The 18,643-nt window shown below is 37.8% G+C and overlaps 2 protein-coding genes across 2 annotated transcripts; one reads left to right on the top strand and one right to left on the bottom strand.

Moving 5' to 3' along the window:
- The first annotated feature begins 110 nt into the window (after nucleotides 1-110).
- On the top strand, nucleotides 111-13,845 carry LOC121945282 (tumor necrosis factor receptor superfamily member 5). Its single transcript, XM_042489399.2, has 8 exons — nucleotides 111-579; nucleotides 745-870; nucleotides 2,788-2,934; nucleotides 3,076-3,169; nucleotides 3,567-3,643; nucleotides 5,829-5,936; nucleotides 8,561-8,710; nucleotides 12,195-13,845. Exons 1-8 carry the CDS (start codon nucleotides 501-503, stop codon nucleotides 12,383-12,385), a joined length of 972 nt encoding a protein of 323 aa, XP_042345333.2. The 5' UTR covers nucleotides 111-500; the 3' UTR covers nucleotides 12,386-13,845.
- A 161-nt stretch (nucleotides 13,846-14,006) lies between these two features.
- Nucleotides 14,007-17,969, bottom strand: rbp5 (retinol binding protein 1a, cellular). The gene is made up of 4 exons (XM_042489425.2): nucleotides 17,586-17,969; nucleotides 17,010-17,194; nucleotides 16,440-16,541; nucleotides 14,007-14,358 (listed from the first exon to the last, which is right to left on the bottom strand). The coding sequence occupies exons 1-4, from the start codon at nucleotides 17,659-17,661 to the stop codon at nucleotides 14,305-14,307; spliced, it is 417 nt and encodes a 138-aa protein (XP_042345359.1). The 5' UTR covers nucleotides 17,662-17,969; the 3' UTR covers nucleotides 14,007-14,304.
- Between the last annotated feature and the right edge of the window lie 674 nt (nucleotides 17,970-18,643).

Below are 18,643 nucleotides of genomic sequence, written 5' to 3'. Positions count from 1 at the left end.
GGACTGAAAGGAAAGGGTGTAGTGGAGAGAGGAAATGTCTCATTGTGCTGCTTTGCTATGTGCATCGAAAAGAGTGCCAAAATCAGCCCTTTGGTCCTTTAGCTTTACGGAAACACACGCACAGCGTTCTTCGCAGTGAGAGGGTTAAGACAGGAAGGAAATGGGGAGAGACAGACACACAGAAAGAGACTGAGAGAAAGAGACAGAGGGGAAAACAGCAGATTAGGGTCACTGGGGTTTTCCACTTATGTAGGATCAGACAGACATGAGAAGTAGGTAGGGCAGAAAGAGGAGGGGAAACATAACTGCAGTCACAGGCCGTTCAGACAGCACAAAGAAAGCAGAGAGGGAGACAGATTGTACCTGAGTGATGGTCTTTGAGTTGAATTAAATTGCTGTCATTTCAGAGGTTAGGCACAGGCTTAGAGGAAGAGTGTACAGGAAGACGGTCAAAGATACTTTAAATCAAAGGTGGAGGGCTGTTATCGAATGGGCGACAAATGGCTAAATTGAATTGCTCAAAAGTGGAGGAGTACCCCAGTTCAGATGGGACACGATGCTGTGATCGCTGCGCTCCAGGTCAGTCAACACCTTTAAGTTTCTCAAGTTTTCTTTCTCTTATAATATTTAACTTCCTTATAGGACTGTGCACAATACAACACGGTTTTCACTGTGAATCTATTCTGTGATGAATATATTTGCATCACAGCCTGACATCTGACTCCTCTGTATATTTCTAATTAGGACAGTACAAGCAAGCTGAGTGTGACAGCACAAAGAGGACCGTCTGTGCCAAATGTGAAGATCGGTTTTACACAAACACCAAAAATCACTTGCCTAAATGTCAACCCTGCACAAGCTGCAATTCCAGTAAGTGTCACACACACATACAGTACTGTATATGCACACGCACACATACTTTTTCTGTACAGCAAAAACATAAACGCAGTTCCTTCCTCTTTCCCCCATACTGTCTTTTTTATAGAATATATATATATATATGTTTTGTAACTGTTTCTTCATGTGAACAGTATAACAAATCTACTTCTTTAACATCTTCCTCTTTTTAATGTTTAACCCATCACACCTCGCTAACCTGCCAGTGGGGTCAGTTGTGACATAACTTTTACTGTGTAGCCAAGCTTCACAATTTGTCTGACTCCATTTTAAATATTTGGGTTTTCTAAGAAGCCACATGTGTCTTACTGAGAAAAAAACAGACTGCTTTACCCTGCCACTGTCAAAACTGAGTGTTATGAGAAATCATCAGCAAGACGGCTACACAAGCAACAAAAGAACCCACACGTGTACTTTCTTTGTTAAAAAAGATTTTAAAGATTTAACATCCATTGTATTGTCTTAGCTGGGTTTTACACACATTCAGTTATTTGTGGTGGCCCACTTTGATTAAAACATCTGCCATCACATAATGATACTATACTTTTGGACCTGGACTGTTCATTTAGAGCACTATTGGAATATATATACTGTTTGGGGAATTACTGCACCACACTCTTGGAGCACAGACAGTACTCTGTGCACAGATGGAGCAGCAGAACGATCGGCACAGTGAAAGGGAATCTTGACAATTCATTGAATCTGGTCTAAAAATGTGGTTTCATTTACTGTCTATTTGAGTCATTTGAACAGGCTCTGCGAGACATTCAGTGTGTGGTGGCATTCACGTAATTAGTAAACATGCACCCTGCGCTAACAATGGGTCGGGAATGTGCGACAACATTTTTTGCAGACACTGGATGCGAAACACAAGACAGAGACTGTGTCGTATTCGGTTGTATTGAGCTGTTCACCACTTTTAAGCAGAAGGTCTCTCCTCTCTCCCCCTCTGTGCTGCTGGCTTCCTGTCTGCAATAGCTTTTACTGAAGAGTGCCGTGAAAGTCAAGACCACTCACTCCATAGCAAAATCCAGAGATCAAATCATTCCCAGAATTACTTTTGGAGAAAAAAAAAGCAACTCCTCGGCTTGAAGCAATCTCAAGTTACTGAGGGGTCTCCAACTGATGATTCAAATTAAGGGTCGACAGATTATTGGCCTGGCCTATTATCAGGGCTGAAATTTTGCATTTTGCTTGTTATCTGTATTGGTGTATTATTTTAATGATCGGTGTTAAAATTCATTAATTAAAAAGTGCAAAGAAAGTGTCAGCATGAGAGGAACTTTTACTTAGTAAAACCTCAGGGAGTTGTTTTAATTTATTCATTTTTCTTAAATTTACACTTGATTTTATCAAAAAAAGGTGCTGGGGACTTGCTGCATATGATGTTGAAAGTCTCAGTTTTGATTAAACATTCGCCAACAGCATTTAAACAAAGTTTTGTGTCTGAGTTTGTTATATTCCAGATTTTAAATATTGACAGAAAGTTTTCATTTTTATTGTAAATTCATATCGATTCCACATATCGGTTACCGGTCTCATTATGTGCTAATAATCCATATCAGTATCAAACCTGAAAAACAATATCGGTCAACCCTTACTTCAAATCTCTGACTTTCACGGGGCAGCCCTAATGATGGGTTTTGCCTGTGCTGCAATCACAGACACCCAAAAACTCAGAGTCTAGAGAGGGCACAGAATGATTAAAAAAAGGGACACTTGCACGTGTTATTTTTATTTGATGACTTCTTTGATCAGTTGACAGCATCAATTTAAGTTCTGAAAAAATCCTAAGAATCCTGATAATCACGTCTGTACCCAGAGACCTGTTGTCTCATAATCTGCCTGTTGTCTTTCCTAATATTCTTGGTCTCTCTTTGACTGTTTCAGATAACAAGCAAAAGGAATTCAAGAAGTGTACGGCTCAGGAGGACACAGTGTGTGAGTGTGTGGCTGGTTTCTACTGTACAGATGATCAGTGTACCCACTGCCTGGGACTGACAAAATGCCATGTGGGTAAAGGGGTCATGGTTCAAGGTAATGATATGATTTCTTTATCAGTGTAGTTTTAAAAAGCAGCATTCATTTTTTGATGTACTACAGCAAGAATTCACATTTTACCAAGATACAGTGCAAACTAGCAACTGAACAGATTCCACATCTTATTTATTCCTACAGCCACTCGCACAAAAGACACAGTCTGTGCTCCATGTGTAAACGGGACCTACAGCAACGTAGCAGATGACCACTCGCCCTGCCGAATTCATACCAGGTCAGACCGCTCCAGTTTTACTGTTTTTATTATCAAAGTTGTCGGAGGATGTCGATGTATGTAATGTGTAGTGATTCATTCATTAGTCATCCATTGAGACACAGCAGAAATGACTGTTTTTGTTTCGGTTGACACCATCATCAGTCTACAAACCTGAAACATCCACATCACACTTTCTGTGACTATATTTCAACCCTACCTCAGGAAATGTTTCTTAAGCTTTTCTGACACTTTGTGTCATATGTGTGTATATATATATATATATATATATATATATATATATATATATATATATATATATATATATATATATTTAACACTATTTTCCTATTTTCTATTGGTTGCAGATACACAGTATGTGGATATTTATTTGTTTGTCTCTATGTGTTGTTTTCAGATGTGAGGACTTTGGAAGAGTTTTGATGACTCCAGGAACCCCAACAACTGATGCCATCTGTGGTGACTTCAAATCTCGTAGGTCTCCATTTTTTACCTTTAGGCTTTCATTTCAAATGTATATCAACTCTTCAGACCGTAAAATATTTTAGATTAAGGAAAAAAAAAGATCTTGTGCAATGTAGCGGATGCTCTTATCTTGTGTGACTCAGTGAGCTCCTGTTGACCTTCAGTTCCTGTATGTCATTTGGTCAAGTTGTCACAGAAAGGAAGTAGGAGTAGTCCAGATTGGAAAGACCTTTCATTTCTAAGGAAGGGAGTAACGTTTGGCGCTCGTTGTAGGTATTACATTTACTGTTTCTGGCCACAAAGGACTACTTCACCTTTAGAGAATAAACATTAAAGCAGCAGTGAACGGTCCTTTTATAACAAATTTATCAAATGACAATGCAAAAACATTGTGTGACACTGTCAAAGGGGTCTGCAAAAAAAAAAGGTTGTGGTCAGGGGACTGTTACAAGATGCTGGCAAGGAGAGAGCTGAGCTGCAGCACAAGTAGTTGTGACCTGCAGTCTAGTCCCTTTTAGACAATTTTACAGCGCTGGTTTTAAGGCGGGAATATTGTACCTTTATGCCACTTTGCCATTCTGTATATAAAGTATGATCACAGAAACGGGGAACAGAGTTTTTGCTCGCCTTTTAGCCAGCAACGGAGGTTTTACCAGCGCTGAAACTGTGTCTGTTTAAACAGGACAGTTACCAGGACAAGACAGGCGGGACAAAGTGACATTTTAAAAATGTACATGTCTGCAAATTGGGAAAACAATGAGGTTCGGGAGCCCCTTACCCATGTTAATGCTACTGTTATTGTTTATAAAGCACTGCTGTTACAGGGTTTTCCACGCATTCATTTAAAATTGTTGGATTTCAGAGTGAGGATACAGAATGATACCAAGAAACTGACATTACTGTATTACACATCACATCCCTTTTTGGTCCCACAATTTGTGCATGCTATTTAAAATCACACTCTGGAGCAGGACGAAGCCACCGTTGTTTGGTTCTGTGTCAACATGCAAAGGAGGCAAAAAGAAGGGACTTAATGATGGCCTTAAATCTCTGTTTAAAAGGCGAGTGACAGAAGCTTAGTTATTTAAAAATGGCAGGTTCATGCAGGATCTCCCCGGTGATTATAATAACTCTTTATATTTTATTGCTATTTTCCTGTTTAAACTTCAAAAATACACACGTAGGTTTTCATTTCTGTTTAGATTTCTGTTGTGGAAATGAATGCCAAAAACTCATACTTAAGTAGATAATGTCTCATTTGCATATTCAAACATTACATCTCAAAAAACGTCTGATACAAAATAAATAATTGTCTTATTGTAAATAATCAATGGGAAAGTTTCATTGTGATATATGTTAGTTAAAATCTCTACCTCACTCACCTGCAGCATTTTATTTTTATGTATGTATAGTATGTATAGTAATGTATAGAGTTTTACAATCTATATCTTTGAAGGCCATTTTCTCAAAACAAGATTTTTCTTATGCTCTGAGTTAGAAAGCTCCATCTCAGTGCATTTACATAGACCAAACTTTTACAGTTTTATTTCTGTCTGTACTCTAAGGGTTTTTACTGAGGGGTTTGTTCATGTTATTCATAGCCGGATTTATAAAAACATTTATTCCTAAAAACATGGATAAAATCGATGCTTGTTATGGCTGTTGACAGTATTTTCTGATTTATGGAGTTATAAAAAAAAAAAAGATATCTGAAATTCCCTCTGTAAAACCTTTTATTCTAATTTGACAAAGAAATGAAAGAAGGATTTTGAAAAGCGGGCTTTATCGAATGTTTAGATTTCTGCTCTGGAAATGTATGCAATTTAGTGCACATTTAATCAGACAACATAAACATAAAATTTAAAAAAATAATAATACAAAAATGTAAGTAATCAAGTGAGGACGTTTGACTGTGAAATCAATAAGTTAAAAGTTTTATCCTATTCACCTGTAGTACATACATGTAAACACAGTGTAACTAGTAAGGGTATGCCTTGGTGTCATTCTTGTCTGACCATTATTTTCCAAAAATGAAATGAAATAGAAATTGAATAATAATGCTTCATTCGTAACACTTTTTGATATTTAACTCACTTACACTTTATTTACCAGAAGTTAGTTTTGTAATAATGAGAAAAACCTATTTGAAATGTATTCAGGTCCCTCTAAAATCCCCTCTCTCTCTGTTTATCAGAATGTCCCTGGATATTACCCGCAAGCCTGTGGTCAGGACTTGTGTTGACCGCACTCATCCTGCTCGGTATCATCTGCTGGAGGGCAAAACGCAAGTCATACAAAGCAGGTGTGTACAATGCATCATACGCGTAGGTGTATTTCATCATTGTTTTTCACACACTTTGTCCTCATTCTTTAAAAAAAAAGTCTCCCCTTAAAGGCGACGAAGCGCTGTGCAGGCATGCCCACTCATATGCAGTAACTGTGCATGTTGCTAGCCACAACAGTGAGACATAATTGGCTTTGAAGTCGTACAGTTAAGGTCACTGCCTATCTCTTCTAAACATAACCTCCCCACCGTTTCCTTCTCAGTCATTTAAGAAAAAGGTCAAATCAAATTTGCATGATTTTCTTAGAAATGTGGTTTTTATTTTGTGAAAAGAAGTGTAAAAAAAAAGAGCAGATCATTTATGAGTTAGTTTAACACAGAAAAGTTAGATAAGAAGCTCTGCAACGTGATGCTAAACAAGCTCGGCAAGCTTTACAAACTGAATGGGGAAACCACATCCTGTACATATTCAGACAGTTTTTTGGTATAATGTGACGCACATTTCACAGGCAGTGAACTCATACTGAGAAACAGGTCCTACGCTTGTGGCACAGTCCCATACACAAATGTTTTGGCTGACGTGTCGTATTTCATTGACATTTTACTGTATTTCCAGTGAAGTAATGTGCCAATACTGGAATTTACAGATGACTTACAATTAATCAAGAGTAAGTCGGGCTTCACAGCTACTTTGAAAGTCCAGTGTGCAAGTTACACAATGTGATGTGAAAACCTGAAACCTTTAGCTTCACATTTACTGAGAATAGTTTTTATTAGAATCACAGTCCAGTAGTTTAAGCTATTGAAATGAAACATCTTTGCATGGTTTGGATTTTTTCAAATGAGGAAAAACAAGTTGATGTAATTTCAATCAAATATTTATAGGGAACTGAACCTTTTTGGTGGAAAAACAGACAAAAATCTTAGTCTTTTTTTCTTCTATGCATTTTTTAAATCATATCATGTCAATCTTTTAATACATTAACCAAGGCCTTTGCCTATTTATTTGTGTTTTTATAAAACCACGATTAATATGGGATGCCATGTGTAAAATGTAAATAAAAACAGAATGTAATAATTTGTAATATATCCAAATTGACTTAAAATGTTGACTTTTTTTTTTTTACCATGCACTAACACAGCACACCAGCCTCTGAAACAATCATTAGTAAATAATTATCATAAATAAATTTAACAAACTTCCATTGTTAATATTGTAAAACACTCTAGGCCTTCTTTCTCGTTATTTCAAAACTTTAAAATGTATTAAAAACATTAAAACTAGAATGTAATATTTGTGATAGTTTGGCTGTAACATCGTTGATTGTGATAGTTTTTGCCGTGTCATGAAAATGATAATTTTATGAATGATTATCTTATCAGTATGACTTGTTGCAGATTTGTGTAGTATACTGCACAGATGTAGCCTACTTTCTATGATAAATAATATAATATAAAATGAAAATTAGTTTTCTAATTTATAATTTTTTTCTGGGGCATATTAAGCCACCCCTAAGTTTGACTCAGTGGCTACAACCTCGCTTTTCAACACAATGCAGCTATTCACAAGAAATATAGACCAGACACTCATATTAAATCAATAAAACTACACTGATAAAGAAATCATATCATTTCAATCTAATTTAGTGGAATATCGTAGGAAAAAGTATTGAACACACTAACCAAAATTTATGAAATATTTGGAAGAGCCTTTGTTTGCAATGCCAGTCTCAAGGCGCTTCCTGAACGAAGAAACCAACTTCTCACGATGCTCTTCTGGTGGCTGGATTAACCCATTAGGAGGCACCAGTGCAAAAATAAGCTGTGGATCGCTGATTGTTTTGATTTAGTTGGATGCAAATGTATTTAGGAGCACATAGATGAAGATTTGACACGACTCCCTTTATAAGGCCGGCAGACCAAATAGATGAACTTAGGACCATTACCATAAACACACTGACACACTGAATACAGGGTGTTTGGGGCACCTTAAGGTCTGGACTACCTGTAGGTTTGACAGGTTGTTGTAAAATATTTACAATATCAATTTTCAGCTTTGATTCATGGATGCTTCAGTAGATTCCAATATTGACACAAAAGAGAAAATAAAAACTTTATTTAGCCACATAATGGACATTTAAAGACTGTTTGGAAGATACTGAGCATATCTATGAACAGCAGTGACATGACGTACGCTGCACTGACATGTTTATATTTAAGATTGATCATTTTTTCCACTCTACATGTTTGACACCATTGGAATCTATTGCAGCTGCAATGAGTCAAATCTAACTCTATTTTGAAGTTTCCTTTTTCTCTGTGAAAAAGGAAACCTTGAAGTTTTTTACAAGCGTCTTTCATGTCTACAGGAGGTGTGTGTTTTATACTCAAAAAGATAAATGTGGGGAGGGGTATGTCACTATAATATTGAGTCACACTAGGTTGTGGTTCATTTGAATCGTACACGTTTATGAATGGAGACACATGAAAAACTTTTCCTAGAAACACAGTTGTTCCGATGCTTATCAGGATCACACTACTATATACCAAATTACATCGGGGTATAGGACATAATCCTTGTGAGTATTTAAGTTAATAATCTTATTTTTGACCCTATTTGTGGTATCTTTCCTATCTGACAGCCCGCTCCAGTCTTCCCATTACTCTGGTTGAAATGGTTCCAGCAGCACAGATCACTCAGCTGGAGCTGCCTCTACCGTTCACTGAGCTGAACAGTCACTGTCAAGAAAGCTGCGCCGTGGAGGGCTGCAAGTTACCACTTTTCACCCAAGGTGAGAAATCCCTGATCCATGCAACTTTTCACAGTTCAATTAAAAACGCTTTTTGGTTTTGGTATTTTCATGCCTGTCTGCATGCGTTACATTAACACACATCTGGGAGAATATCGCTGCACATTGCAAATGTGATTCTAACACATCCCCTGACTAATATTTTTGCATATCTTGCATCAAGCTCTCTTATTCTGAAACAGCTATATTTTACATATTTGTTAACGTAAAGTACTATTTTAAAGTACTTTTGTCCTATTTTTATTCTAACTTTTTTGTTCTACATATATGTTTTTTCTTCTTAATACGTTTACTGTATACATGCACAAAAAAACCAAAGCAAAACCCTTGTAAGTGACAACCTACTTGGTGATAAATATTCAAGGTTTTCCACTAATTAATTTATTTGTGACAGGACACCACAATTAAAATATCTGCCACAACATAAAGATTTTATATTTATGAAGCTGGACGATTCATTGGAAGTGCTATTGGAATATACAGTATAGACCGTTTTGTAGGATTGTACCACACTTTTGGAGCACAGAGCGCACTGGGAACAGACGGAGCAGAAGAAAATAAAGGGCAGCAGTAAAAGAAAGTTAACCGTTAACTGATCTGGGTCTAAAAACATTTGCAGTCACCTAACTCTACAGCAGCTCCTCCTCTCATCCATCTATCTAAGCTCTGACCAGATCGGCAGATCAGTTGATCAATTAACCACCCCACAACTCAAGCTCCTCAAACTGCTGCTGAGGGAATAAACTCATTAAGAACTCGGCCTGTGCTGCATATACGGACCCACGAAAACATCTGAATTTAGAGAGGGGATACAGACTGATAAAATACGGACACACACAAAAGCAGAGCCTACATTAGCCAGCATATATCCGCATTTGGCCAGTACCACGTGTGGTTGTGTGGCAAAATGTCAAATATCAAAAGCCAACATGTCTGGAGGGATACATGCCAAACAAATAAATTAATTCATCAATAGCAAATTAAATGGCCTAATACTGCGTGATCTATAACATATGTATGAAAACTTGGATATTATGCCTTCCATATTTTAGTAAATTATTCACGAAGGGATCTATTTATCCCCTGAAGCCATACAGAGAGCATCTCATACACAACATCCACAGCAGACAGGGTTAGCATGCTCTGTGTATTAGGTGACCAGTTAGATCACCAACACACCAAAGGTCACCTGGTAAAACAAACCACAGATAAGCTTCACCCCACCGTGGTGAGCCAGACAGAGGATAACAGGCTCCCTGAGTTCACCAAGTTGTCCCTGAGGCCTTGAGCTCCTTAATCGGCTCATGACCTCAGATGATAAATTCAGCCTCTGATTTATTTTTTACATCTAACAGGACAACACACTGATAATATATTATCACCATCATAAAGGCCTCCACTTTTCAAGTATCTCTTTCTAACAACATTTTATAATACCTTAAGTCCACAGACCACTTCGCTGTCACCACAAATAACATATACAAACAAACCGCATACAAAAAAAATAAAAACAAAACAAAACAACAAGAGCCAGACTGTATAAATACATACAACCACTTCTATTGTTCTGATATTATAAAACTGAAATGTTTCAATCAGTAAACTTTAGTGACTTTCAAATGTTTTTAACAAAGTCAGTAAGTGCCGGTGAAGAAAATACACTTTTTAATGTTACATTTTATTTTTGTGACCTTTAAAGGGACACAAAATAGCCAACCAACCTGTTTGCAAACCAATCCTGGTCTCCCCTACATTTTATTTAGCATTTAAGTGTAACTAGTTACTCACAACAACTATTCTATACAAATACACAGCCAGAAAATTGCACAATCTTACACACTGACATAATGTGTTTAACACTTGCTGCAGTTTAACACAGGTGAGGATCAGACTGAGCGCTTACCTGTTGCTGTCATCGTGCTGTTGGGCTAATGTTAGCCGTTAGCTCAGCCTGCCGAGCGCTTTCACCGTGTTGTCCTGTTGCTTTCGTGTTTCTTAATCCTTTTAGAAAGACGCTTTACATCCAAAAAGTTTCCTCTTGCTCTTGACCAGTTACCAAACCCTCCGAATAACACACACGAAAAGCAAAAACAAGCGTCTCCTCCGACAAGTTAGCAGCTAGCCGTTTTCGCGCAGAGACCCACTTCACGTTAAATCTGATTATTTTTATCGGTTTTGTTTATCAATATCCTGCGGTGTTTTTCTGAAGTTTTATTCAACACGCGGACTTTAATTGTGTCTTACTGGCGACCACGGTAACTAACTAACTAACTAAGTAAACGCTTTTAAAATGGATGCTACTAACTACGAGCAAACAACACGGCAAAGGTTTTTTTTTTAAATTAGCGGTGACGCATGCGCATTGTTTTCCCCAACTCAGGGCGCATGTAAAACCATAAACTGTCTAAAATATATAAAACACTATTTTAAAGCCATCATGTTCAGCCATTGACCTTTAAATTGTTGAATATGTTTTACTTTATGCTTTTTGTTTTGTTTTTTCATAAAATAGAGTAAAGTAAACATAATTTAAAAACCTTAAAAAAAAACCTTAAAGCAACACTGTACCATGATGGTACGAAATTAAAAACGGGGGTAATGTTAAAATCTAAATAAAACAGGAAATAATCAGCTTAAAATTCACGAACTCCTGTCAGCTACTGTGTTCATCATTTCAGTTAACTGTATAGCTTATAAGTTGTTTTGTGCCGTTATCGTTATGAATTGAATGATAAATAAAATAAGTCACTTAGTATGGGGTCATCAGTTTACTCAGTGATAGAAAAGGGGTCCTTTAAGTAAAAATACTAGATACCATGATATGACATGCTGTCACTGTATACATGTATAGATAAAGAAATTTAATAGGCTTCTTTTTTTTTTACAAATTCAGTTTTTTCTTCTTCCTGACACCTGTCAATTCATTTTTCCATTCACTTTGATTGTTTCCTTTTTGCTGCAGGATTAGGATATTTAGAGTTTTATTTTTTTTAAGTTTATATCTTTAATCATAATGTAAACTTTAAAAATAGCATTTCTGTTTTCCTCACAGAAATGAATGAAAAAATTTGGCATAATGAGTTACTGTATACATATTTTCATATTTTCTTACACCTCTAAAAATCAAGACTGCCTTGCGACCCCCATGACCCCCAGATTGGAAACAAGTGCTCTGACGCATCATCAAAACACCAAATGAGGGAATAACTTTTGGTAAACTGGTGTTCATCCCACCAGAAGGTTTCAAAGACACTTTGTTGAGTTTTCCTTTTAACTGTCAATTATCTGTACATTAGATTGAAAAATGTAGTCCCCTTTCCAGCACCAGCCTACATGAATTTTCCATGTTCATAAATGTCATCCCCATTAACACTGGCCATAAATCTCATAAAGTGTAGAGCTTGATGTAACATTATTTTGAAGGATGGTCACACTAAACATTGATTTTTTTTAATCCCCTCTTCAGATGATAATGTGGTCAGCTGTGGCACACAAGACAGCATTGACAGTGTGGACAGCAGCCATCCTATAACTCCACTGAAGGCTTCAGTATCATTCGTTGAATCCAGCCAAACTAATGGAAGTGTCGGTTACTGCACTGCCAACTTCCTCAGGACCTACTCGGAGCCACAGGAGGACGAGTACTGTGGGACATAATCAAGTTAACGTTGTAACAGTATGCTGACTGAGCACAGAGTCCCTCTCTGGCTTGGAGATGCTGACGCTACTTTTTAAACTTTTAACTGGACCTATTTATACCAAAAAAACAAAAGAGAGGGTTTATTTTTTTCTTTCAAAAAGGTTAAGGGTGGCTGACTGTTTGCTGCCCCCTGCAGGACTTTAATAAGAAGTTCAGCCCAAGTGATATTCTTGTGACATATGTTCAATAAAGCTGACAGCTAGAAATATATTCTAAAAACACTGGTGCAGCTCAGTTTGTCCCTTTGATGCATATTAGTCTTGGGGGAGAGCCTCACAAGTGAAATCACTGTTTTTTTTGCAGTTCTGTGGTGGTCTTTTACATATATTTCCTCAATAAGTCATATCCCATGAAAACACTAAGACCAAAAAGAAATGTATCCTTTTAACAAATATGTCTGTGTTATCCAGTGGTTCTTAGATGACTAAGAGTAAAATATAGAGTGAAACCACACTGAATGAGTATGATTAATGGAAAATTAACAAGAGTTTGCTGATGCTGATCTTTATTTAACAAAAAATCAGCATGGAACCTTTCTTATTTGTTGCTTTCCCAATTATTGTTAATAACCGGTTAAAGCTTGAGAACCACTGGTGAGGTCAAAGCCTAACGTGGCTTATTCCTGTGTGCCAGTGTGCTCTTGTTATTTTTCAAAACTTAAATACATCAATAAGCCCCACTGTTGCACTGGGTAATGTGTTACTTCGTTACTACCAGCATGGACATTGCAGTTCATCTTGCTGCTGTAAATATGCACTGTAAATTTAAACTACATTGTAGCTGAAAACAGCTCCCAACAGTACTGTATATACTCCTGTTTGAGAAGCATTTGCAAATAACTACAGCAAGTGGTAATTTACACCTCAATAAGAACAAATGGGCTGAGTGCCACAGAGGCCTCTTCCCCACTACAAAAAAAAAAAAAATACAAACTCCCACTAACATCTGGCCTTTGTCCTTAATGGGAAAGGTTTCAACTGGTATTTATTCACAGGACAATGCAAGTAGTCATGGGTACCAGCTCAGTGCCAATTTTTGCCCCTTTTCTGTTGCAATTCAATGATGAGGCTCCAACAGATATAAGAAAATAAGTAACTCTTACATTTCCAATGGCCTCCATGATGCTTCCTACTGGTTACTAACTGATTTTCCAGTGCATCCTTAGAGTCAAATGTGACACAACAGTTTAAAAAAAAGAAAAAAGAAAGGCACACGCTGATCTGAGTGGAAAAATGGTGCTACAGAGTAGGAAAAAATCTGAAATCCATTGTTGTTTTCGTGGGATTTGATGGCAAGGGGAAAAATACAAGATTTCCTGGCTTATCCTCTAATGTAAATGATGTCTTTTGCAATTACAGTTTAAAGATGAAATAATTTAACTTATATTTTTCAAAATAAAGTTTTCTTCTAATATAAATTCTGAGCACTGAATTTTAGTATTTATTTAACTATGAAGAAGTTTAAGATGTGCAGCAGCAATACAACACACACACACACACACACACACACACACACAGGCTACTAACATCTAAAACTTGGAAGACACTGTGATTAATTAAAGATGCAGCAGTGACACCATACAGTTGTATGATTTGTTTATAACATAGTGGAGATAGATAGTGCAATATGAGGAAGTATGTAGGGAACGTTTACACAAGTCATTCTGCTTTGCCGCTCTCTTCTCAGTTAGTACCATCACACGAGAACAATTATCACGTAGATGTTCAGTATTTCACAGACATTCAGTGTTATTGTGGAATTTCAAAATAATGTTGATTACAATTGAAACAAACTATAAACATTATTCAAATCTTGTACCACGTCCTTAACTATATTCTATTAAGAATAAACTCACTAAAAGAAATTTTCAGTCACTTTAATCAGCCTTCTTGAAGACTTGCTTGGCCACGATGCCTTGAACTCTCATCTCCTGCAGAGAGGAAAGAGAAGGAGGTGTTAATGAAACGTGAGAATCAATAACGACAGTTTGGCACATCAAAGGAGAGTTAAATGAGCGATACACAAACCTGGGATTGTGTCCAAAACACATTTCCATCCCCACCCCCAACCCACATCCTTTGACCTCGTAATCCGTCTCCCACTCTTTCACCATTTACTTATCTCCTCTTTTTACCCGGCCTCCCCCCTTCCTCCTCCAGCTCCCCCTCACTCACTCACTCTTCATTATCCTCTCACTGCTCCCTTCTCCTGCTTCGTGTAACCTTTAAAATCCAACATTTCAGAGCCTGATCCTCGCCGGCATTTCTTTCTCAATTCTCTCCTGACGTCAACAACACACTGCTTTGTCCAAACTGCATCAGAGGTATTAGAAATCCTGCGAGAGCTAATTAGCTGAACAATGCTGATTGTTTTAAATCTTAATCAGCACTGACAGATTATCCATAAGATTGAACTCTTTTACAACCAAAATGACAAGAACCACAGCTCTCACTCAGTGCTGAGCATGGATGGATTACTGAATGGGACTACCAGACACACACCAAGTCCGAGGGGCCCCAAGTGTCAGGAACCCCTGGCCTTCACCTACAAAATGTTAATCAAATTAACACATATTGACAAGGAGGAGACTCAAAATGACCACAAAATGATGCAAAGGAAATACAAGAGATATACAATAACTACAAAAACAGGTAAAACAACCTCAAAGAGACACAAAACAAACACAAGAAGAAACAAAACGACTGCAAAGAGACACAAAGCAACAAAAAAAAGACAGAAGAAATCCAAAACGACCACAAAGGAGAACAAAACAATCACAAGGAAACACAAAATGATGCAAAGAAACTGCAAGAGAAACACCATAACAACAAAAACAGGCAAAACCACCACAAAGACACAGGATTTGACTACAAAAGAGATGCGATGGAACAGTAAAGGAACACAAAATAGTACAAAAGCAAGCAAAATGACCACAGAGAGACACAATTACCTCAAAGAGTAAAAAAAAAGAACTGCAAAGAGACACAAAACAAACACAAAAAGACACAATTCCCTCATAGAGACACAAAGTGACTACAAAAGAGACACAAACAGTAAAAAGACACAATTTCCTCATAGACAAAAAATGACTACAAAAGATGAATATAACAATCACAAGGAGAGAGATAGGTGCAAAAGAAGAGACACTGGGAAAAAAAACTGGGAAGAGACATAAAATAACTATAAAAACAGGCAAAACCATCGCAAAGAAATAAAATGACAAAAAGAGACACAAAAGGACTACAAAAAGACACAAAAGGACTACAAAAAGATGCAAAACAACTACAAATAGACACAAACAACAAAAAAGACACAATTTCCTCATAAAGACCATAAAACAACTGCAAAGAGACATAAATAGATGCAAAGAAACTGCCAAAAGACACTAAATAACTAGTTAAAACAGACAAAACAAACACAAAGAGACACATTATGACTACAAACAGATGCAAAAGAAATGTAGACACAAAATAACTGCAAAACAACCAAAAACATGCACTAAACAACTACAAAATCAGACAAAACAACCTCACAGAGACACAAGATTAGCACAACAAAAACAAAGAGGTACGACCACCACAAACGCTGTGTGTCTTGCTCCTGTGTAGGAGAGCTGGTGGGTCCTGCAAATCTGTGGCCAGGGGCCCATTGTCTCATAATCCCCCCATGGTGCTGAGTTAGTGGATCACTTTATAAGGACACGCATTCAGGACTTCTGCCTCTTTTGTGTTTGCCTTCCTTCATAGAAAAAGTACTCTTTCCCCTTTAGGCATTTAAGCGTGCACAAAGCTTTAAATAAAGAACTTCTTTGCACAAAGAGGTGCAACAGAATGTTTAATGAACAACTGAGCTCGGTCTCGTTTGCATGTTTTCACATATTAAGCATATCAAATTTAGCATCTTTTCCTTATAGATTTTTTTCTTTCCTTGTTCCGTAACCTCCCTCCCGCCCTTTCTCCCTCTGCTTTGGCTTCGTCCTCACTTCCTTTCACTCCATCTATACATCCTTACCAAATGCAGCTTGTCACCCTCCAGCCAGTGTGTCCAACCTCGTCCTTCTTTCTCTCCTCGCTGCACGCAGATCAGTTTGTCTCCTTCCCAGCTCACTGTAGTCTGCAAAAGCACAGAGACGTTATGTTACTGTGTGTGATTAGTATGTAGCTCACATTAGTGCTCTGCTAAAGGATGCAATGAGCTCAAAACCCTTTTCTTTTGCTTCCGTTTGCTCATTTGTTTTTGTCGCTGTAAGAAAATGCTACCAATTCTGATTCAAGTTTTCTAAAAGGATTTGGAAACGGGAGTTTTTTTCATTGCTCTTACACACACACACACACACACACACACACACACACACACACACACACATCCCTCATTGAGGGGTCAAGCGGGGTTTGAAGCAGCAGGGGGTGCTTACAGCACAAAAACACAGCAGTAGGTGGGTCGACTTTCTGCAGACGTTCCAAACTAAAAAAGCAAACTTGTTGCAAACAAGATGTATACAAATACTGTATATTCACCGTATCAGCTAGTCTGTGCTCGTGCCCAAACAATACATATTCAGATAAAAACAACAACACAAACCTGACAGGTACGACCGTCCACTGGGCCCAGATCTTCAGTGAATTCTTTCCCGATGGTGAAATCCATGTTGAAATTCTTGAAAGTGGTTAAGGTGCGGATCTTCATGTCTCCTGTGGCCGGGTCATGGGTGATCTCTTTGGTGGGCTTCAACAGACACACAATCTTCCTCAGGGCAAAATTAATATCTGAGGGAGAGAATCATACTTTATTGCTCTGTTAAAAAAAAGGAGGGGGGGGGGGGTCTTGTCAGTGCAGACACAGAGGATACTCCCCTCTGTGTGTATGTGTGTGTGGGTGTGTGTGTGTGTGTGTGTCCGGGGTCATAGAAAGGACAAGGTGGTGATTTCATTTCACTAATGTGCAGCTGCAAATGATATTTCACATGAAGAATTAGTGATTGAGGATTAAACAAAAAGATGATCTCAAAGCAACAAAGCAAAATTAAGTTTTAATACAAAGTGGAAACATAAAGTGTGAGTGTGTACTAATGAAGCAGGGGTTTAGTAGTTAAATTAATTTGCTTTAAGGACTACAGATGTGTACAATCTACACTAATGCGAGTTAAAAGAGTCTTACCTAAAGCTTCAAGGTAGGCGTCCATATTATCCTGCTCCACCATATCAAACCTGCCGGAGTAATTAGGTTTAGACATTTTGTTTCTTCCACAAGTCCTCACAAGCCGAAATCTTTACTTTTCCTCGAGTCGAGTCCGGATCCCAGAGGAGATCTGCGGCAGCTTTGTTTGATATCAGTTTCAGTTACGCAACGTTTTTTGGACAATGCATGGATTTTTTTTTGTTACGCGTAAAATGAGCCTTTTGCGCGGTGCGTTTCTGTGCTGCAGGCTGCTCCTGAGTCAATGATCGTCTTCTCGGGTAGAGACTGGATATATGAAACTGTTTCCAGGCAGCTGTGACTCACTGAGGCTCGGAGTTTTTCAGCAGAACCACACTGAGAGGGGAGGTTCATTCATCTTTCCTAATGCTTTTCTCACAGAGGGATCGGTGACAGGGGCGGTGCTTGGGTGGAATAAAACATGTGGTGGGTGGAGTGAAGATAAGCTACAGAACAGTCACAATAGAGTTATTTCAACAGTGCAAGAAGAATCGTTTTCGTCAGTAAAACTAATAAATTGTGCATAAAGTACCAAAATCTAAAGTCCACAATGTGAATAGTGGCCCATTACTTTATTATTGAATTTTTATTATTTATGCATCAAAGGTACACTTCAACCACAAAATGACCATTTATATATTAATTTGTATGGTCATAGGCTGTATACAAAGATGGACAATGTGACTACTTCCTCCAACTGCTCAAAAATGAAGCCAAAATATCTCGGATATGGCTGCTGCCACACTTGAAATGGTTATTTCGTTTGGAGCCAGAGTCTGCACAGTATCGGTCTCGTAGTTACTCTCCACCATGAGGCTATCTCAAGACAAGAAACAAAGTATTATTTCAGCTTTAAGGGAGGCACGATCCTCTTCAAACCCTGGGCACCAATACACTCTAACTAACTAACTAACAAATAGGCTAATTTCAAAATGTATTCAATAGTTGAATTTTAAGCAGTGATTAAGATAATGCCCTAAACAATACTGGTGTAATAGAGATTATGTCACCAAAAGGTT

Source organism: Plectropomus leopardus, chromosome 11 (genome assembly GCF_026936395.1).
Source record: "Plectropomus leopardus strain MGB_pleo_1.0 chromosome 11, ASM2693639v1, whole genome shotgun sequence".
Classification (NCBI taxonomy): domain Eukaryota; kingdom Metazoa; phylum Chordata; class Actinopteri; order Perciformes; family Serranidae; genus Plectropomus; species Plectropomus leopardus.
The sequence above is the reverse complement of the archived record's forward strand: the minus strand, read 5'-3'. Positions and strand labels throughout refer to the sequence as shown.